The sequence below is a fragment of the Mus caroli genome, unplaced genomic scaffold, assembly GCF_978045245.1.
Source record: "Mus caroli unplaced genomic scaffold, Mus_caroli_1 scaffold_19, whole genome shotgun sequence".
In the NCBI taxonomy this organism is placed as follows: domain Eukaryota; kingdom Metazoa; phylum Chordata; class Mammalia; order Rodentia; family Muridae; genus Mus; species Mus caroli.
Window position 1 is genome coordinate 10,052,254 of NW_028227274.1, and position 21,011 is coordinate 10,073,264.

Sequence of the window (21,011 nt, forward strand, 5' to 3'; positions counted from 1 at the left end):
TGCCTTACCTAACGACCTGCCTTAGTCTCTTGGTGTCTATACCAGCATTCTGGTCCTGCCCTCTGCAGCCTCTTTAATCCTTCCCTTGTCATTTAGCATCCTGTATCTTCTTATATGCATGATCTTTAGAGTTAAGATTGAAATAGACTGCAAATAACCAATCTATCAAGCAAAATCAAAAGTATACGGGGAATTACAACCAAAAAAAATTGACTTTAGATAAAATGTACTTTTATCAGAGATTGTAAAGTATTTTTAATTATATTAAATTGTGTGTGTGTGTGTGTGTGTGTGTGTGTGGCTGTGAGCCAAGCAACACTTGGGCCCTTTCTAAGAGCAGCACCATTGAACTATCTGCTAGTCCTGTTAACACTAATATTCAATAAACTCTGATATTGTGGATAGAGAAACACTCCTATGTCTATAACAGAGGAACTCTAGCTTGTGTGCACCTGTAATCACAGCAGTGTGGAGGTGGAGGCAGGAAGATCATGAATTTGAGGATAAGCAGGAGTCTTTCTGAAAAAGGAGCTAAGAAATACATGAAATGTTCAATGCAGAGTTAGGGTTTTCCTGTGGCTCTGACAGAATTCTTTTAAAGACTGTTTTCAATGAATTTATACTAATGTTTTCTTTTCTTCTACATAAACATGTCATATATGAAATTTGTGATATACATACAAAGGTGGAATTTTTAAACTTGTGAATGACTTTGCAAGGCTTCTACTTTACTCATGAGAGAACAAATAGTCATATTTGCATAAAAAACATAAAACCAGTTGTGTGTTTCTGATCTTATCAAACCCAATTTCTAACCAAAAATTATAAATAAAATTTAACAAAAATAAATTAGATATCTTAATTCAGAAGAGACAGATCAAATATCTGTAGAAAATAATAAAATGAAAATGGAAATTTAAAAATCCCACAGACAAGAAAAATACTAGTTCAAACAACCAAAGGACATTTTCCCAACAGTTTAAAAACTACTGGGCATCCGTCCTGCTCCTCCCGAGATGTGGAGCTCCAGTGGCGTACTGTGGAACAGGGAAGCAGCAGAGGGAAGCCCATCGTGAAGCTAAGCTTACAGAGCTGACTACCAGTACCCAGCTCTAGGTGGAAGGCCTTCTGCACCTCTCACATGCATGATTGTTCTGGAATACACTTCCATCCCTTTGAATGAAATGCCACAACCACCCTGGCTGCCTCCCTGTTATATAAATGTTTGTTAAATATGGCCACATCAATGTATCCCAGGGATGTAAGCACGGGTTATTTCCCAGTCACCCAACCTGAACACGAATGAGGCCATTCTGAACTTTGATGGAAAGTGAAGTTTTCATTTCCTCTGATAATACTATTTAGTACTACTTTTGAACAGCTTTAACACAATGGCTTATCAGCTTATTAGACACCTGACACGTAAGCAATTGATTTTAAAAAGTCATCTCTGGGTGACCTACCCCTTCCTGTTTAGTGAAGAGATTAAGACAGTCACTCAACGCCACACAAGTCTCTCTAGAAGCTTCGGAGACAACATCAGCTTTCTGAAGAAACGATGGAAGCATATCTATAAACAAACAGAAATGGGTAAATGCAATGAGTGAGCTCTGAAGTGATGTCAAAGTAAAAGCACCACAGCATGTTATCAGCCCCCAGGCCTGCCGCTTCTGTGAAACCCCATAGTCAACACCTACTAATCAGGCAGTCAGAAAAGGACAGAGCTAAGGCTTTGAGGGCCCCAGGATCTGGGCAGTGCTGTGATGCTAAAGGAGCAGTCACCAGGCAGAGAGCACTGCTCACAACACAGCCTTCCTTTCACCACCATCTCTGCTGGGTAAGTAATGTTATTCAAAATCGAAGTGCTAAAACAAGACAAAAATAATTCTGTGGTTGACATGGAGGCTAACATGTCTGAAGGCGGCATTAATTCAACTTCCTCTAGCTCTTATTTGGAAAAATGTTTCCCATAAATGGGTATTTGTGCTTTCAATCCCCAATGGAAGCCCAGTGCCTGGTACTGTGTGCTTAAGCTAGGGACAAAGAAGGAAACAGCAATATCAGACTCTGATTCTGTCAGCAGGACAGAGCTTAACCATCTGCCTATTAAAAATAAAAAGCAAAAACAATGCCCATGAAAGAAAGCTGAAAATAGACATTTATCACTTAAAAATAAGTAAAATGTTGTGAATGCCCTGTCTACACTGATGCAAGAGAAATGTTTGACTTTTTGTTAAGTTCATTTAAGATCATTTAAATGTATTTTTCTACACAAATAAAATTCTTAATATTTAAGAAAACATTTCACTAAAATAAAACTGAAAAAGAAAACCTGCAGCATTCTTTGTATTTCAAATATTCTTGACTTATTTAAACCAATGTTGAGACCGTAAGCAAGGCCAAAGGCCAAAGAGTTCAAGCGACTCAAATGCTAGTGTTAGCAAGTGTCAGGTCGTGGCAGTGGGTCCCAGCCATGTGCAGTGGGCCCACTAAGACACAAACACTTCCAACTGTAAAGAAATAATGTTCTGAGGAGAAGAAAGTTAGGACGCAGGCAAATCACCAAAAACATGTGTACAGGTGTTTACAGTCATCACTCAGGGTGATAAACTGTAAATAACACACTTTCTCAGTCTTGCTTCAAATATTCCAAAATTGTCTATATTAATGGGATTTAAGGAGAAGGATCTTAGTTAGGAAAAGTACTTATCCAAATTTCTAAGGCAGAAGTAAAAACCAAAAGGAAAACGTAAGTAAAGCAATGAACTGCCTCCTTAGCCTGGACGTGCAGGCCGAGAGCATCCCTGCTCTCCCCTCCTAGGCAGCTCTCTGTGGACCGCTACCCTGGCCTCACAGACTGAAGGCTGCTAGGCTCTCAAATACATGGCTTTACCCACATTTTCTTTCTTCGTCAATCTTTGATACACACTATCAAGGTTTCTTCTCCACTTGCTTTTCAAATGGCTAAGAAAGTAGCACATGCTGGATGTCTGGTACTCCAGCAATAGAAACGTAACAGATGTCACACACAACTGTGAGACATGTGAGAGAAACAGAATCAGCCTTTGTCTTCCATAAATGTTCTGGGTAATCTAGTAATTCTCTTACAAATGACATTAAGATGAAATCATGGATCTGCTTTTAAGTAAATACCATCGCACACTTAATCATCCCCAATAAAGCCTAGGCTGTATAATTTCTGATTTAGATCCTTGATTAATACAAAACAAATATTAAGTGTCCAAACATGTAGGAAATACTTAAATGTACTTAAGCAAACTCATTCTACAAGCTTTCTAAACACACACACACACACACTGTGTGCATACAACACTACCCCCAGACAGATAGTCATGATTTCAGAGTCTGGGAGCATAGGTCAGAGCAAACGTGTAACAAGTGTGTGGGGCTCTCTGTTCAATTCTCAAGTGCACACACACAACTTCAGTTCTCCTGTAACGTGCTGTTAAAATAAGGTCTTGAGGTTAACGTTAATTTCTGTGGCAGTTTGCTGTAAGACCTGGGGACCCCTGGCTGATGATCTACCTTATACATATAGAAGACTAGCTCCCATAGGCTGGCTTTGTCGACATGATGTCTACATACTGTTACACACCCAGAAAGAACCAGGGACTTTCAGAAAGGTAAATAACTAAGAATCACTGACTGTGTTAGGCTGTTAGTGTGGAGCTAAGTGGCCAACACAAATGCAAGACGGTCAGCATGTCACCTTATTCGACCTCCTATCAAAATAGCATTGCTAACTTTGAGGAGAAAATTATTTTTCTACTGAAACTGTTTTTAAAGTCATAGAAGCTACTAGAAGATCACACAGGGAAAAACCCCCTAACTTTGGAGTCTGTAAAAAACTCAGTGTGTCATTTTTCATGATTGTACCGTACAATCTTTAATGGGGTATACATTTTTCATGATTGTACCGTACAATCTTTAATGGGGTATACTCTAACAAACGAGAAACTACTTGTTTCTTTTGTCTAGGTAGCAAATTAAATCTCAATTTAGGCAACCTTCTATCTAGAACAAGTCTGTGCTGAAGATAGTACTGCGATCACTGTGAGCCAGGCTGATTTCTTAGAAATACTAGTTTACCTACCTTTGACTTTGCTTCTTCCAAACCTTTGATTGAGATAACACTTCTCTAGGTATCACATGTCCTAATAGTCACAATTTTCTCTACTGGGAAAATACACACATTGCATTCCCAACACTAGTTCAATGCCATCCTCCCTAAAAGGCCTTCCTTGAAGATCCCTGTGGGCTTCATGGTAATGCTCACCCATTCATTTGTCAGTCCACCCCGCTATCCATATAAACTGTAAGCCTACTTGGTGCACGCCAGCTCTACACACAAACAAACACAAACACACACACACACACACACAGACACAGACACAGACACAGACACAGACACAGACACAGACACAGACACAGACAGAGACAGAGACAGAGACAGAGACAGAGAGAACAAAAGTAAGTTTTCAATCTGACTTTACTACCAGATCAGAATCACATGTACTCCTCGGAAAATCAGTATTCTTTCCTGAAAGTGGAAAAATTTATATGTACAAATAAAAAAACCTTCTCTTTTAAAAATGTCTATATAAAATGGTAACTTGAAAAACACCCAATAGTGACAGTATACACGGTCCAAGAATATAAATTTACCTACTGGTTCAAGTTGTTAGTTTAAAAATTATCCACTAAGTACATATATCAGAATGCTGTGTGTATTGGTATCTGTATGCTATCTGTATGTAATTTACATTAACTGCATGAAAGAATATAAGATATATAGCTCAAAGTGTAGTACTCAACGAGTTAAATAATAAAATGGTATCAAACAGCAAACAAATAAAGCCTTCTTTAAACATGCTAGCTATGCAGTGACGGAAGCCATTATGATGGATTAGAGGAGACAACTGTGAGGGAGAGGAGAGACTGACTTGGATCTTAAAGAACAGTAACACTGCTCTGTCAACTGGAGCTGGATGCAATACCCCATCTAACGCACTGGTCCTGAGAGAAGACCTGTCACAGTGAGGGCAGTACCACCTACCGGGCAGCAACCACACAGAAGGCACCACCTCAGGTACTGAGACAGGTTTAGGAGGGGTGTGTTTCTCCTGCTCTTCGGTTCGTTATTCTGGTTTGTTTGGGGTTTGTTTTTTTTTGTTTGTTTGTTTGTTTTTTTGTTTTTTGTTTTCGAGATAGGGTTTCTCTGTGTAGCCTGTAGACCAGACTGGCCTCGAACTCAGAAATCCGCCTGCCTCTGCCTCCCAAGTGCTGGGATTAAAGGCATGCGCCACCACCGCCCAGCTTGTTGTGTTTTTTAAAAAGATTATAAAAAAGAAGATATGTACTTGTGAGTTATAGAAATAATATCTTATTCTAATGCACAAAAAATGTTCTAGAGAAAAAAATAGAATAATAGAAAGTTTTGTCTTCATATAACTTGTATCTAGAAAGGGAAAGAAGCCACTTGAAGACTTTAGAACAAATGGAGAAAAATGTAAGATTAGAAAGAAAAAGAATGCATCCTGGTTTGTTTTTTTTTTTAAGTCTTTTTGAAGGTGGAACTTTCAAAGCAGAAGACCCTGTGGGGTAGGATAGACCCTACTGGATCAACAGTCAACCAGCAGATCTTTATTTACAAATAGGAAGAAAATGAAGCAGTAATATTCATTTTAATCTAACTGAATAGAAACTCCTTCAAAAGCTGATTGGCTTGATCACTCCTGACTGATGTTATAAGAAGAAAATAACTGAAATAGACAGTAATTAGGGCAGAGCCATGACAGAGAGGGCCCCACCCGTAGGCAGGCCAGGGAAGCATCCTGGTAAGACCTGGGTCGTAGAGAATGAAGAGAGGGAAGGCTGTGAGGATGCTGGTCAGTGTGCCAGGCTGCTGCACGTGTGAGAGCCGTTCATATGGTGCTCTCCGGGCTGCTACAGACTGGCGGAAGGTGAACACATTTGGTTGTAAGGCACACTGCCTCACCTGCTGGCCTCTGTCCTTAACCCTGTTGTTTCAAAGCCAGCCTGGGCACAGGTTAGACGCTCCTCTTCAGTGGCTATGATGGAGCTTACTACAGCAACCCTGGTGGCCTGTGCCTTTCCTTACTCAGTCTATCTTTCCAAAAAAGTAGAGAGCCACTGACAGCTGGAACAGACACACAAAGCTACATAAAGATGACACAGGGTACGAAAGGAGAATGTGCAACATGACTCGGAAACATGTTGTAGATTTGGTTTAACGTCTGTATTATGTTAATCGGGTTGCCAAAATTGCACAAGAATCCAAAGTAAGATGCTCAAGGTCCCAGGTGGTTCTGATTGGTAAATAATGTTGCTGGCAGCCAGTGACAGGGCAGGGAGACAAAGGTGGGATTTTAGGACTGGGGGCAAGAGGCCGTGTATGTGTCTTTCATTCGGGAACCCAGAACATTGAGGCAGGTAGTGAGGAGCTGCTGGGGCAATTTGAGCAGTCTTAATTGGCTACAGCAATACATGCAGCAAGAACAGAGATGTCAGGAAGTCTGAAGAAACTACATATAAGAAGATGAGAAAGAATTCCTATCTCACACCTTGTGATCAATATATACTAAGAAACCTGACACGCAAGAAAAAGTTCATGTTGCTGAACAGAGTGCAAAGAGATGAGACTCCTAAAGTAAGTGGACCAAGGCCATAAAGCCAATCAACTCAGACTTCATCAGAGAACCTTCAGGACTAAGGCCTGGTTTGTAAAGACACTTCTAACTGCACCGAAGAATAGCCTCCAGAGACAGATGGGGAAACACTGTGGGATTCTGTGGGAAAGACAGCTCTGGTGAACATAAGAATAACAGAAGGGCTGACAGGGGGAGGGGCAGTGCTGTGTAGGAGGTGGGAGGGTGGGGAATGACATCAGACAGGCAGAGAAAGAAAGAGTGACTACAGGCTCAGGAAGCTGTGTGAACTGATGATGCAGTTTTTGAGATGAAAGACAGAAAGAACACAGGGCTGAACACAACACACAAAAGAGCTGACAGAACATAAGGCAACCTGCACACTGCAGGCTGGAGACGCGTGCACTCCGTGAGTCGGACCCTGCTTTTCTGAAATTAGGCTAACAAAAGGCAATCATCAGGCCCACAGTGCACTGAGTGACATCACTGCAACAGCAGAGCCAGGGGAGGGGAGGAAAAGCAAGGCTGACAGGTAGGCTACAGTGAGCAGCACAGAGCTGGGTGTCAGTCAGAACAGGAACAGGCATGAGGGGCGCTCTGATGCACTTCTTCTATGTTGGCTAGTTTTTATGTCAACCCAACACAGGCTAGAACCATTTCAGAAGAGAGGACACCAACTAAGAAATGTATCCCACTAGACTGGCCTGTAGGCACAGCTGTAGGGAATTTTCTTAACTAGTAATTGATGTGGAAGGGCCCAGCCCATTGTGGCTGGTGCCATTCCTGGGCTGGTAATCCTGTTTGCTATAGTAAGCAGGTTGAGCAAGCCATGGGGAGTAAGCCAGTAAACACCACCCCACCAAGGCCTCTGCATTAGCTCCTGCCTCCAGGTTCCTGCCATGTTTTGAGGTTTGATCTTTTGGTAGCTATTGTAATACTAAATGCAAGCCTGGAGTCTACACATAGCCCCCATGACCCTGCCCCCAAATTATTTCTGACTGGTAAATAAAGATACCAACAGCCAATAGCTGGGCAGAAGAGACATTAGTGGGATTTAGGTGGGCTTTGGGGGTCAGAGGAGAACCATGAGAGGAGGAAGGTGAATGGAGAGGAGAGAAGCCACTATGAATTAGGAAAATGCAGGAAAAGATGCCTTGAGTTAGGTGAGCCATAAGAACATGGCCCCGTGTGCTGGCCAACTGGAGTCAAGAGCAGGCCAAATGAAAGCTAGTAAATATTAAGTAATAATGGGATTATTGATAGGAAAATAGATTCTGACAGCATGAAGGGTAGGCAGCAGCACAGCTATTGTGCTGTTTAAGAATTACTGTAAATACAAAGGCTGTGTGTGTCTTTCATCCAGGAACTTAAATACCAAAGGCAGGGTAGAAACCTCAGGATGGGATTAAATAATTATTGAAACAGCCCCTGTTTGAGTTTCTGGCTGAATTCCTTCCATAATGAACTCTGATGTAGAATCATAAGCAAAATCCTTTCCTCTCCAAAATACCTATGATCATAGAGTTTTATCACAGCAATAGAAATCCTAACCAAGATACACTCACAAGTGTAAAGCCTTGAAAACACATACACTGCGGAGCAGGGATTAAGATGGAAAAAGTTTTTCCTTTGGTCCAACAATAAAGAAGGGCACTTTGTTTATTGCGCAGGGTGGGAACCAGAATGACTGAGAACACCTAGACTGTGAATCATCTAGTTAAGAAATCCCAATTTCGGCCTTCCTGTTTCAATCTGGCCTGTAGAGCGTATCCTCTGCCACAGGGCTCCATACCCAAATATCCCGGGAGAGAGCCACCCTCCCAAGAGTGCCAACAAGCCTGTGAGTACAGGCAAAACCCCCACTGCTGTTCAGAGGGACCCCACCTCCACCCCCACGCTGAACCATCAGGACACTGAAACCGAGGAGCGAGGCCTGGGACAGGATCCTTCCGGTTTCCCTTTGCACTCAGAGCTGATCCTGTGCCACAGTGCTAAATACACAAATACATCAGGAGAGAGCAGATCTCCCAGGAGAGCCTGAGCACAGGTAAGACCACCACTTCTGTTCAAATTCCTGGCTCAAGAGGGACCCCCCCTCCCAGAGCTACCAGGACACAGGAATCAAGAAACACCTGGGAACAGGATCCTTCTGCTTTCTGTCTGCACCCTAGAGCTGACTCTGTACCACTCTTCATGCCCAAATTCCTCCCAGACAGAGAACTGGTCTCCTAGGAGTACTAACACAGAGGTTTCCTGGAGGGACAAGCCACAGACAGAGTTGCAAGACCAGCTAACCCCAGAGATAACTTGATTGTGAGAGGCAAGCTCAAGAACATATGCAACAGAAACCAAGGCTACTTGGTATCATCAGATCACAGTTCTCCCACCACCGCAAGCCCTAGATATCCCAACACACCAGAAAAGCAAGACTCTGATTTAAAATCACATCTCATGATGATGAGAGAGGACTTTAAGGACAAAATAACCCCCTTAAAGAAATACAAAAGAGCTGGGCAGTGGTAGCTCACGCCTTTAATCCCAGCACTTGGGAGGCAGAGGCAGGCACATTTCTGAACTCAAGGCCAGTCTGATCTACAGAGTGAGTTCTAGGACAGCCAGGGCTACACAGAGAAATCCTGTCTCGAAAAGAAAAGAAAAGAAAAGAAAAGAAAAGAAAAGAAAAGAAAAGAAAAGAAAAGAAAAGAAAAGAAAAAGAGGAGAGAGACAGACAGACAGACAGACAGACAAGAGAACACAGGTAAACAGGTAGAGGCCCTTAAAGAGGAAACAAAAAAAATCACTTAAAGAATTACAGGAAAGCATAACCAAACAAGTGAAAGAATTGAACAAAACCTTCCAGGATCTAAAAACAGAATTTGAAACAAAGAAATCACAAAGGGAAACAATCCTGGAGATAGAACACTCAGGAAAGAGATCAGGAGTCATAGATACAAGCATCACCAACAGAATACAAGAGATAGAAGAGAGAATCTCAGGGGCAAAAGATACCATAGAAAACACTGACACAAAACTCAAAATTCAAAATGCAAAAAGCTTCTAACCCAAAACATCCAGGAAATCCAGGACACAAAGAGAAGACCAAACCTAAAAATAATAGGTATAGAAGAGAGCAAAGATTCCCAACCTAAAAGGCCAGTAAATATTTTCAACAAAATTATAGAAGAAAACTTCCCTAACCTAGAGAAAGAGATGCCCATAAACATACAGGAAGCCTACAGAACTCCAAATAGATTGGACCAGAAAAGAAATTCCTCCTGTCACATAATAGTCAAAACACCAAATGCACAAAACAAAGAATATTAAAAGCAGTAAGGAAAAAAGGCCAAGTAACATATAAAGCCTGACCTACCAGAATTACACCAGACTTCTTACTAGAGACTATGAAACCTAGAAGATCTTGGGCAGATGTCATACAGACCTCCAGAGAACAAAGTGCCAGCGCAGGCTACTATACCCAACAAAACTCTCAATTACCATAGATAGAGAAACCAAGATATTCCATTACAAAACCAAATTTACACATTATCTTTGCACAAATCCAGCCCTACAAAGAATCCAGTCCTTTCAAAGATGAAAAAAAACGCCGACACAAGGATTTGTGTTTTTCTACATCCTAGAAAAAGCAAGAAAGTAAACTTCTTTCAACAAATCCAAAATAAGATAGCCATACAAACCAAAAATAACATCAAAAATAACAGGAAGCAACAATCACTATTCCTTAATATCTCAACATCAATGGACTCAATTCCCCAATTAAAAAAACAAACGACTAGATACATTAAAAGGACCCAGCACTTTTCTGCATACAGGAAACCCACCTTCGTGTCAAAGGCAGACACTTCCTCAAAGTAAAGGGCTGGAAAACAACTTTCCAAGCAAATGGTCCCAAGAAACAAGCTGGAGTAGCCATTCTAATATGGAATAAAATCAACTTTCAACCAAAAGTCATCAAAAAGATTAAGGAAGGACACTTCATACTCATCAAAGGAAAAATTTACCAAGAAGAACTCTCAATTCTGAACATCTATGCTCCAAATGCAAGGGCAGTCACTTTCATAAAAGAAACTTTACTAAAGCTCAAAGCACACATTGCACCTCACACAATAATAGTGGGGGACTTCAACACACCACTCTCAGCAATGGACAGATCATGGAAACAGAAACTAAACAGAGATACAATGAAACTAACAGAAGTTATGGACCAAATGGATTTAACAGATATCTATAGAACATTTCATCCTAAATCAAAAGAATATACCTTCTTCTCAGCACCTCATGGTACCTTCTCCAAAACTGACCATATAATTGGTCACAAAACAGACCTCAACAGATACAAGAAGATTGAAATAATCCCATGCCTCCTAACAGATCACTATGGATTAAGGCTGGTCTTCAACAGCAACAAAAACAACAGAAGGCCCACATATACATGGAAGCTAAACAACGCTCTACTCAATGATAACTTGGTCAAGGAAGAAAAAAAAATTAAAGACTTTTTAGAATGTAATGAAAATGAAGATACAACATACCCAAACTTATGGGACACAATGAAAGCAGTCCTAAGTGGAAAACTCATAGCTCTGAGTGCCTCCAAAAAGAAACTGGAGAGAGCATACACTAGCAGCTTAACAGCACACTTGAAAGCTTTAGAACAAAAAGAAGCAAATATACCCAAGAGGAGTAGAAGGCAGGAAATAATCAAACTCAGGGCTGAAATCAACCGAGTAGAAACAAAAAGAACTATACAAAGAATCAACAAAACCAGGAGCTGGTTCTTTGAGAAAATCAACAAGATAGATAAACCCTTAGCCAGACTAACCAGAGGGCACAGAGATAGTATCCAACTGAATAAAATCAGAAATGAAAAGGGAGATATAACAACAGAAACTGAGGAAATTAAAAAAATCTTCAGATATTACTACAAAAGTCTATACTCAATACAACTGCAATATCTGGATGAAATGGACAATTTTCTAGATAGACACCAAATACCAAAGTTAAATCAGGATCAGATAAACCATCTAAACAGTCCCATAACCCCTAAAGAAATAGAAGCAGCCATTAAAAGCCTCCCACACCAAAAAAGCCTAGGACTAGATGGGTTCAGTGCAGAATTCTATCAGACCTTCAAAGAAGACCTAATACCAATACTTTTCAAACTATTCCACAAAAGAGAAACGGAACCTAATTTATTCATGAGGTGACTGTTATGTTAATACCTCAACCACACAAAGACCAAAGAAAGAAAGGGAACTTCAGACCAATTTCCCCTATGTGTACAATACAAAAAATATTCAATAAAAGTCTCGCAAACTGAATCCAAGAACACATCAAAACAATCATTCACTAAGATCAAGTAGACTTCATCCCAGGGATGCAGGGATGATTCAGTATATGGAAATCCATCAATGTAATCCACTACATAAACAAACTCAAAGAGAAAAAACACATGATCATTTCGTTAGATGCTGAAAAAGCATTTAACAAAATTCAACATCCCTTCATGGTAAAAATCTTGGAAAGATCAGGAATCCACTGCCCATGCTTAAACATAGTAAAAGCAATATGCAGCAAACCAGTAGCTAACATCAAACTAAATGGAGAGAAACTTGAAGCAATCCCTCTAAAATCAGGGACTAAACAAGGCTGCCTTTTCTCTCCCTATCTACTCAATATAGTACTTGAAGTTCTAGCTAGAGCAAATAGACAACAAAAGGAGATCAAAGGGATACAAATTGGAAAGGAAGAAGTCAAAGTATCACTATTTGTAGATGATATATTAGTATACTTAAGTGACTCCAAAAACTCCAGAGAACTCCCACAGCTGATAAACAACTTCAGCAAAGTAGCCAAATATAAAATCAAACAAATCAGTAGCCTTCTTATACTCACAGGATAAACAGGCTGAGAACAAAATTAAGGAAACAACACCTTTCACAATAGTCACAAATAATATAAAATACCTTGGTGTTACTCTAAGTAAGTGAAAGATCTGTATGAAAAGAACTTCAAGTCTCTAAAGAAAGAAATTGAAGACCTCAGAAGATGGAAAGATCTCCCATGCTCGTGGCTTGGCGGGATTAATATAGTAAAAATGGCCACCTTGCTGAAAGCAATCTGCAGGTTCAATGTAATCCCCACCAAAATTCCAACACAACTCTTCATAGTTTGAAAGAGTAATTCTCAAATTCATTTGGAATAACAAAAAACCCACGGTAGCAAAAACCATTCTCAACAACAAAAGAACTTCTGGGGGACTTGGCATCCCGGAGTTTCACGGAGAACTTTAAATTGATATCTGTGTAATTAGTAAAGAGAATATTATAAACACACACACATTAGAAAGATAGGGTTGGCATGGAAAAACAAACGTTTTTGCATTTATTTTACTGTGTGTGAATGTGTGTCTTCATGTATGTAAGTGGTTGTGTGACCTTAGCACATATATGGAGGTAAAAGGGTAGCAGGGAAGCGTTGTCTTCTTTCACCATGTGGGTTCTAAGGATTGAGCTCAACCATCAGGCAAGCGCCTTTACCTGCCTTTGCCTGCTGACCCGTCTTTTAGGCCTACAAAACAAATTTTAAAACTCCCATCTACAATTTCTGGAGTCAGAAAGGCATTAGGACTCGAGATTACAAAATCAAGGGATTAAACACAAAAGAAGACAAAAGTGAAAGAAACAAACTAGAAAATGACTCTTAAATTACCAGATGCAACATAGAAGGAGCAGGAGGTAGCCCACCATGGTCTCGCTCAGCCCACTGGAGCCTCGCTTAGTTCACCAGAGCCTTGCCCAGCCCACCGGAGCCTCGCTCAGCCCACTGGGACCTCACTTATCCCAACGGAGCCTCGCTCAGCCCAACGGAGCCTCGCTCAGCCCACCCGAGCCTCGCTCAGCCCAACGGAGCCTCGCCCAGCCCACCGGAGTCTCGCTCAGCCCAACCGAACCTCGCCCAGCTCATTGGGACCTCAGTTCACTGGAGCCTCGGCCCACTGAGGCCTCCCTTAGCTCACTGGGACCTCGCTAAGCCCACGGGAGCCTCCCTTAGAGATCTGACCTCCACACAAAGGCCAACATGAAGCAGAAAGGCAAAATGCAACGTGAAAACTTGATTTTCAGAGAAACTAAGAGCTAGGGAATGACATAGGAAAGTTCCATACATATCTGTCATGTTTTTCTTCTGGTGGAAGAAGAAAAAAAAAAGCAAGACTTTTAAGAGAAAATAGTTTTAAAGTTTTCTAGATTGAAGAAAGATCCCTACTGAACTTGTAAGCTAGGAAACAGACTCAAGCAAGCTATAAACAGGGCAACAAAATTCAAACCTACACACAGAATAAAACTACACAACATCAGAGATACACGAGGCAGGGAAGAAAGCCTGCTGAAGAGCACCACATGCAGAACGAGCCGAGTCAGGAGAGGGTGGGGCTACATCTGCAGATGCAGATTCCAGGGCCTGGGGCGTGGCTCAGCTTCCAGAGCACTTGTCTTCCATGCTCAGACCAAGAATCAGGGAAAAACTAAGGAAGAAGGTGCGAGGTAAGGGCAAAATAAAGACACAAACACATGCACGAACACAAAATAAATGTCAAAGACACAAGCACACATGCACGAACACAAAAAAAAGTGTCAGAGACACAAGCACACAGGCACGAACACAAAATAAATGTCAAAGACACAAGCACACGCACGAACACAAAATAAATGTCATTGATCTTTCTAAAAGAAAACAGGGAATCCAGGGGGGAAGAGCACGTTATAAAAAGCTACAGGCATTAACCGTGGGATCTCTGCAGCCAAAATGCAAACCATGCAGTTTCCCTAGCTTCTTCCCTATTTTGGTTGCTTCTAAAAGGTCTTAGTGACTTGAACAAGCTCACATTTACTAACCAGAAATGCATTCCTCTCTCCCCAGCGCCTAGAGAAATGCAGTGCAGATAGATAAGCTAGAGAAGTAGTAGGTCATCTCTTTCATTCTGCAGAGAAAGGGAGAGGAGGGGGGAGAGGGGGAAATGGTGGAAAGGAAGGGGGGAAGAAAGGGGAAGAGGGATGGAGGGAGAAAGATGGATTTCATATATGTAACATGCTCAAAGGCTGGGAGAAAGCACTCACAGAGGTGAGGAAGGCTGTGTGAACCAACAGAGTACAAGAGAGGGGACAGTAAGACCAAGGTCACCAAGGAGTGAAGGTAGGGGTGGTGCCACAGGAGTCAACAGCACTGCTGAGCCATGCCCCAGGAGATGTGCTAGCCATTGGACAAGCCAGGCTCCTATCCTTATAAGGTAGGGCTGCTGGCCCTTAACAAGACTGAAAAGCCTGCTAAAATGCCTGTAAACTTGTTTTTTACTTTTATGTCAGCTAAGGTTCTTTGAAGAAACTTACATGAAACAGATATAATCACATGACTGTAGTTCTTTGTGTGTTGGGGTGGGGAGGGTAAAGAGGGAGGGAGGAGAGAGAGAGCGCTCTGGAGAAAACTTTGCTCATAAAGCTAAATTCTCTGCCCACAGCAGAAATGAATCTGCCAACTTTCTTTCTAAACCAAGCATGTAAAACAGAACTATAAACCTAAACAGAGCGTGCTCAGGAATGTGCCCTGTCCTACGCATGCCTTCCTATATGAGCATGTGTGGGTCTCTCTTTGTTCAGGAGAGCTCTGCTTCCACACAATGTTAGTGCTCTCCTTGCTCAAGGATAAGTTTCCCTACCCTCGTCTGGTTGTGTGATGGGGCTGTGCATTCATCAACATGCAAACACATTTTGTTCTGTTACAGAGGGAGCAAAGACAAAGCCCTAATCTACTTCTCCACCTATGCCTTGAGAAGCCTCCGTTTGCTGATGCCATCGGAGATCCAAGTGCAAGCAGGTTTCTGCCATGGAGCCTGGCTCCACAAGGCATGGTAGAATGGGTAGGAGGAGCATTCTCACACAGCAAAAGGCAGCACCAGTCTAAGATTTACAAAACAGTGTTATCACAACCAGAACTGGGAGCTGGTGAGAGGGCCCAGGGGTTAGTGGCTCAGTGGATAAGGTACCTGAACTGACCGCTACACCTCGTCCTCTGTCCTCCACACACACACATCATGGCACAAATGAGCAAGCACTGTGCCCACACACCCACAGCAGCACAAAGTCACAAAATCCAACAGAGGAGTGTCGAGGAGCATTCATAGTCTCTCTGTCCCGCCCCCTTACCTTTGGCCACATCACACTCCTTAATCATTTTGAGAAAGTTGTAAATTTCCCTATCTAGTCTCTGTTGACATGTTTGTGCTCTCTGAAAGAAAAAAAAAGACAAATTTAAAACAAACCAAATAAAGGACTTTCAAAATTACTTATACATTAATGTTTCTATCAACACTTGCAATTTGGAATACATATAACACAGGATATAAATAAAGCATTTAATCAAGTAGTTTAATAAGTATTTAATTCCAAACACATTCAACATCAGTCCTGTAGACATCACCTAACTACTTTAATTAACAATGCCCACTCTCGTTATGCCATGAATATATAGTTCATTTCTTTGATTTGCTAGATTTCTGAATAAATTCACCAAGAGATTATAAATTGCATTTCTTAAGGATACATTTTTAAAACTGTTTTTTGTTTCAAAAAACCCAGATGGCTCTAACATTTGGAAATCTCAAGCTGATTTTTCATTCAGCATTTTAACTACATGCTGCCACCACCCACATCATCAGACGAAGCAGGACATTTTCTTAACTGAGTTGAAGCTCACACAAACAAGGTAAAGTCAATTACAGAGAACATTCTTCCTTGGAACTCTACATTTCTTCATAGTAAGATCCCTAGAAGTAAAACAGAAACGCAAAAGCCATACTCTGACTTGTACCTCCGCCTAGAGCAGATTCAAAGATCAAAATGAAAATTACTGTCAATTTTAAGTTGGTTTTACATAACAAAGAGAATGAACAAGAATCATACTGGAATTTATTCTAGCCAGATGGGGGTGATTGCACACCTTTAATCCCAGCACTGGGAGGCAGAGGCAGACAGATCTCTGAGTTCAAGACTGTACTGGTCTACAGAATGACTTCCAGGAAAGCCAGAGCTACTCAGAGAAATCCTGTCTCGAAAATAAATAACTAATTAAAAAAATACGTATCCTGCAAACCATGACCTTGGACATACTATAATTACTGCTGTGAGCAGAATAATGGACTCGGCTTCTTTGCTTTGTCCTCGTAACCCCAACTGGCCCATCACAGAAAGCATTTGCTTATTCAAAATGAAACCCAGTGGAGCAGTGTGCCAAGGTGACCCAGGTAAGCTCTCTTTTCTCCCATTTCACCTTATAAATTTTTTAACTTTTATAAAGCCCAACCCAACCACAGCAGAATTATTCATGGGACCACATCAGTGATAGGCAGTGTTCTCTTTTAAGTTTGTGTTATCCCTTCTGTTTTGAGACTCCTAATGACATCTAAATATAATTCACGTTTACTTATTTATTCGAGAGAGAATACTTATTCCATATAATTTGAAACCACATAAAAGAGCTGGTTTGCTGGCTCATTTTCTCAGACACTGCCTGTGAATACAGGCTGGAGGGAAAGTCCATGTGGAAACCCTGCAACCAAATGAATCACTCTTGACTTACTAACAGAGAACCACTCTCACACAGTGCACATTAGGATTCCCGCTCCTGTCCAAGTCAATGCTAGCACCCACTTGTTTCCTTCCCATGGTGAAAGTTATTTAAGGAAGCACCGGTTCTGTCTGCAGACTCCTTATCTGGTGCACAGTACAGCTCCTGAGTTGTAACTGAAGGCGAGCCACCTATTCACAGTATGATCTTCACATACTGAAGTCACAAGCCTCTTCACTTGGCATTTTTATGTCAAAGCTTTAAAAAATGTTCCCTTGCTCAATGGTTTATAAGGTACATAAAAGTCAGCTTAAAAAGGAGTTCATGAACACACAGTATTAAGGTAACTCTTAGCAAATTAATCCCAGCGCTCAGAAGGCAGAGGCAGGCAGATTTCTGAGTTTGAAGCCCGCCTGGTCTACAAAGTGAGTTCCAGGACAGCCAGGGCTAGACAGAGAAACCCTGTCTCGAAAAAAAACCAAAAACAAACAAAAAAGATAACTCTTAGCTGACACTAAAAGGGACAGCAGTTTTCAATACAATAAAATAAACCACATGCTCTAATTTGCTATCCCCCACATTGACAGTTATAAAAAGCAAAACTCTTCTGGGTTAGGCAGGAGCCACACATCTGTCAGTCCTGGTACTAAGGTAAAAGCTGGGGCCAGAGTATCATGAGTTCTCTCCCAGCCTGGGATATACAGTGAGACCATGCTTCAAAAATTAATGCGTGTGACTACTTTGCGGTGTCTGGCATGGTGCCTCATTATTGAGTTCTAAACCATTGACATTATGCCAGGGAAGCTGAAGTTTTAAATTTGATTTATTCAGTATATAAGTACAGTCTCATTATAAGCAATGTTCTAATATTAACATCTGACAATATTTTTAACTTTAACCAAGTTATCTGTACAGACGATCTACACAGCAAGATGGACACCATGAGCACAGAGGCCTAGTGCATCAGACAGCTGCACCGTGAGCAGCCCACTTGAAATCATCTCCTGTTCCATTCTGTCCACACAATCTTTAGCTATCACATCCACTGACTCAAGCTGATGTTCTTCTCCATACATGGCTGGACCTAGGCCTCCAGCACATAGGCAGCAGATGTACACTTCAGTCTTCAGCAACTGGAGCAGGGCTGCCCCTAAAGCTGTTGCCTGTCTGTGGAACCTGTTCCCCTAACTGGCCTGCCTTGCCTGGCCTCAGTGTGAGAGGATGCACCTAGTCCTGCAGAGACTTGATGTGCCAGGGTAAAAGGATCTGGGGGGTGGGGTGGGGTCCTCCACCCTCGAAAGAGGATAAGGGGAGGAGGGATGGAGTGAGGAACTCTGTGAGGGGGAACGGGGGGGAGAGGGCGGAGGGGGGTTGGAGAAAAGAAGTGGCCAGGATGTAAAGTGAATGAATGAATGAATGAATGAATAAATAAATGAAAGAAAACAAACAAACAAAAAGGATGATGCTCTTCTTCCTTGTCCTGACTCAGAGGGTCACATAAAACTGCATCAAGCCGGGCAGTGGTGGCGTAAGCCTTTAATCCCAGCACTTGGGAGGTGGAGGCAGGTGGATTTCTGAGTTCTAGGCCAGCCTGGTCTACAGAGTGAGCTCCAGGACAGCCAGGGCTATACAGAGAAACCCTGTCTCGAAAAACCAAAAACCAAACCAAAACAAAAAACACAAAAACCAACCAACCAACCAACCAACCCCTGCATCCAGGGAGTGGGTAGCAAGGGAAGAGTACAGTGGTCAGGAAGGAGCTGCATCAGAGATGCGTGCTACAGAGAAGCCACATTTGGTTCATTAAGCATAAAGCATAGTACGTAGTACTTTAGCAATAAAAGTAGCTACTAATATATACAACAGGACAGGAAAAGGAGACAGCCCAGAAGGGCACAGACTGGGTGGCTCTGCTCCCGTGCAACTTGAGAGCAGGAAGTTGGCAGCACTTCTAACAACACTGCCAACAGGAGTATGGACAGTGACCACCTGGACAGTGGGGACAGACAGCTTCCAGAGATAGAACAAGGAGCTTTGTGAGGTGACAGGCATGATCCGAAGCTGACAAGTGAAGGGGTCACACAAGACATATATATTTCTTGGAAGACATGAAACTGAAAATATAAAATGAGATCACCTTATAGCATAAAAACCCTACCCTCAAAAATAACAGATGGTAGATGCTAGTTTTTCAGAAACAGCACAGTGGGGAGGATTACAGTGGTCACTGTAAGGCTTCTTAGCTCTGGCCATGTGTACCTGAAGACCAGCTGCCCTGTCTTCCCTTGCATAACACAAAGCACAGCACATGGTTCTCTTCTAGAACCTGGCGACTAGCCTGGTCCGCAGCTGTCTTAATGGTTTACGTTGTAATAGATGCTCACAGAAAAATACAAACTAAAATGCCCTGAAAGGAAAGTAATTGTCCCTCACTGCCCTGCTGCCAGTCTCCGAGCCCTGTCTGCCATTTCCTGTCCCAGAGCGGCAGCTGTTCATGTCTCCTCTCTCCAGGGATGCTCTACCCCAACCTAAATGTGAACCCGTGCATCATCCTACTATACGCTTTAGTTTCTCCCAAGTAGTATCTTTTGTTTGTTTCTGGGTTTTTTGAGGCAGAATATAAATGAAAGCCAGGTTAGCCTGAAACCCCACTGTGTAGCAGACTACTCTCAAGCCTTAGGCAAGCCTGCTGCTAACCTTCTGAGTGCCAGAATTCCAGGTGAGTGTGCGCCACTATACCTGACTTTCTGCTCTTTGCACACTATGCACCTGTAAAATTTATCAGTATATCAAGTGTGCTATAATTTATAGATGCACTGTCTTTACTAGTCCCTCAGTTTGTACATATTTATTTTTCTGTAGATTCATTTTAGTTAAGAATCACTTAACTAAGTCAAATAAACAAACTCACTCAGTTCCATAGTTTAAACTAAGCATTCTATGTTAATTATTTTGTATATCACAAATGTAGCTGAGCTCCTAAAGAATTCAGTGTCATCAACAAACAAAAGCCTCACTTGGTCAGCACCACCCACAGTATTCGGGAGTCCACGTACTGCTGGCCACTGTTCCTTCTGATGACGTCACACATTCTCTGCCTGCTTCTATCCTGAGCACTTGAGGTGTTTCTGGTTAAAATGAGGAACTGGGCCAGATGTAAAGCTATGCCTGTAATCCCAGCATTCAGGAAGCTGAGGCCAGTTCAAGGCCAGCCTAGGATACATAACAATACTCTATTTTTAAAAAGAAAAAGAAAAAGAAAACAACCAAAGTGAGTTAGTGAAAACTTAGTGTAATTTTATTAACTTAAATGTAACTTAAATTGACCACACTGGTACTGCAAACTAACACTGAGCTGTCTCTTCCCTTCTCAGAGCTGTTTTCTGACATCCTCTCACACTGCAGGAAATGACTCGTTTCTTTTCTCAGTGCTTTAACCTCAAGGTGATAACAAAGGCTGAAAGAAAAGCTTTTTACCTTTTGTAAGAGATCCTTAGTTGGAGAAATGACAAAAATGAGAGAGACCAAAGTATCATAGACTAGGGCAACTTTTTCAATACAGACACCACACTCGAAAAGTCTTGTAAATGTCCTTTCTGTCAATGGAATGCCGGGGAATAGGACCAATCTATACTTAACTCAGATGTTAGTCCAGGCATGTCCTCACTATGTCTGTGGCCACCA

At 41.8% G+C, this 21,011-nt stretch overlaps 1 protein-coding gene and 1 long non-coding RNA gene across 3 annotated transcripts in view; one reads left to right on the forward strand and one right to left on the reverse strand.

Moving 5' to 3' along the window:
- The window catches only part of Osbpl1a (oxysterol binding protein like 1A), a 195,539-nt gene that overhangs the window by 116,036 nt on the left and 58,492 nt on the right, over positions 1–21,011 (reverse strand). For both annotated transcript variants that reach the window (XM_021150443.3, XM_085833702.1), the window contains 2 exons: positions 15,908–15,989; positions 1,464–1,570 (listed from right to left, as the gene is read on the reverse strand). In XM_021150443.3, coding sequence (XP_021006102.1) covers positions 1,464–1,570; positions 15,908–15,989 — 189 coding nt within the window. The remainder of the gene's footprint in view (positions 1–1,463; positions 1,571–15,907; positions 15,990–21,011) is intronic.
- On the forward strand, positions 1,566–18,506 carry LOC147000220 (uncharacterized). Its single transcript, XR_015046109.1, has 3 exons — positions 1,566–5,110; positions 16,340–17,004; positions 18,231–18,506. It is a non-coding gene; the product is annotated as an uncharacterized LOC147000220 (long non-coding RNA).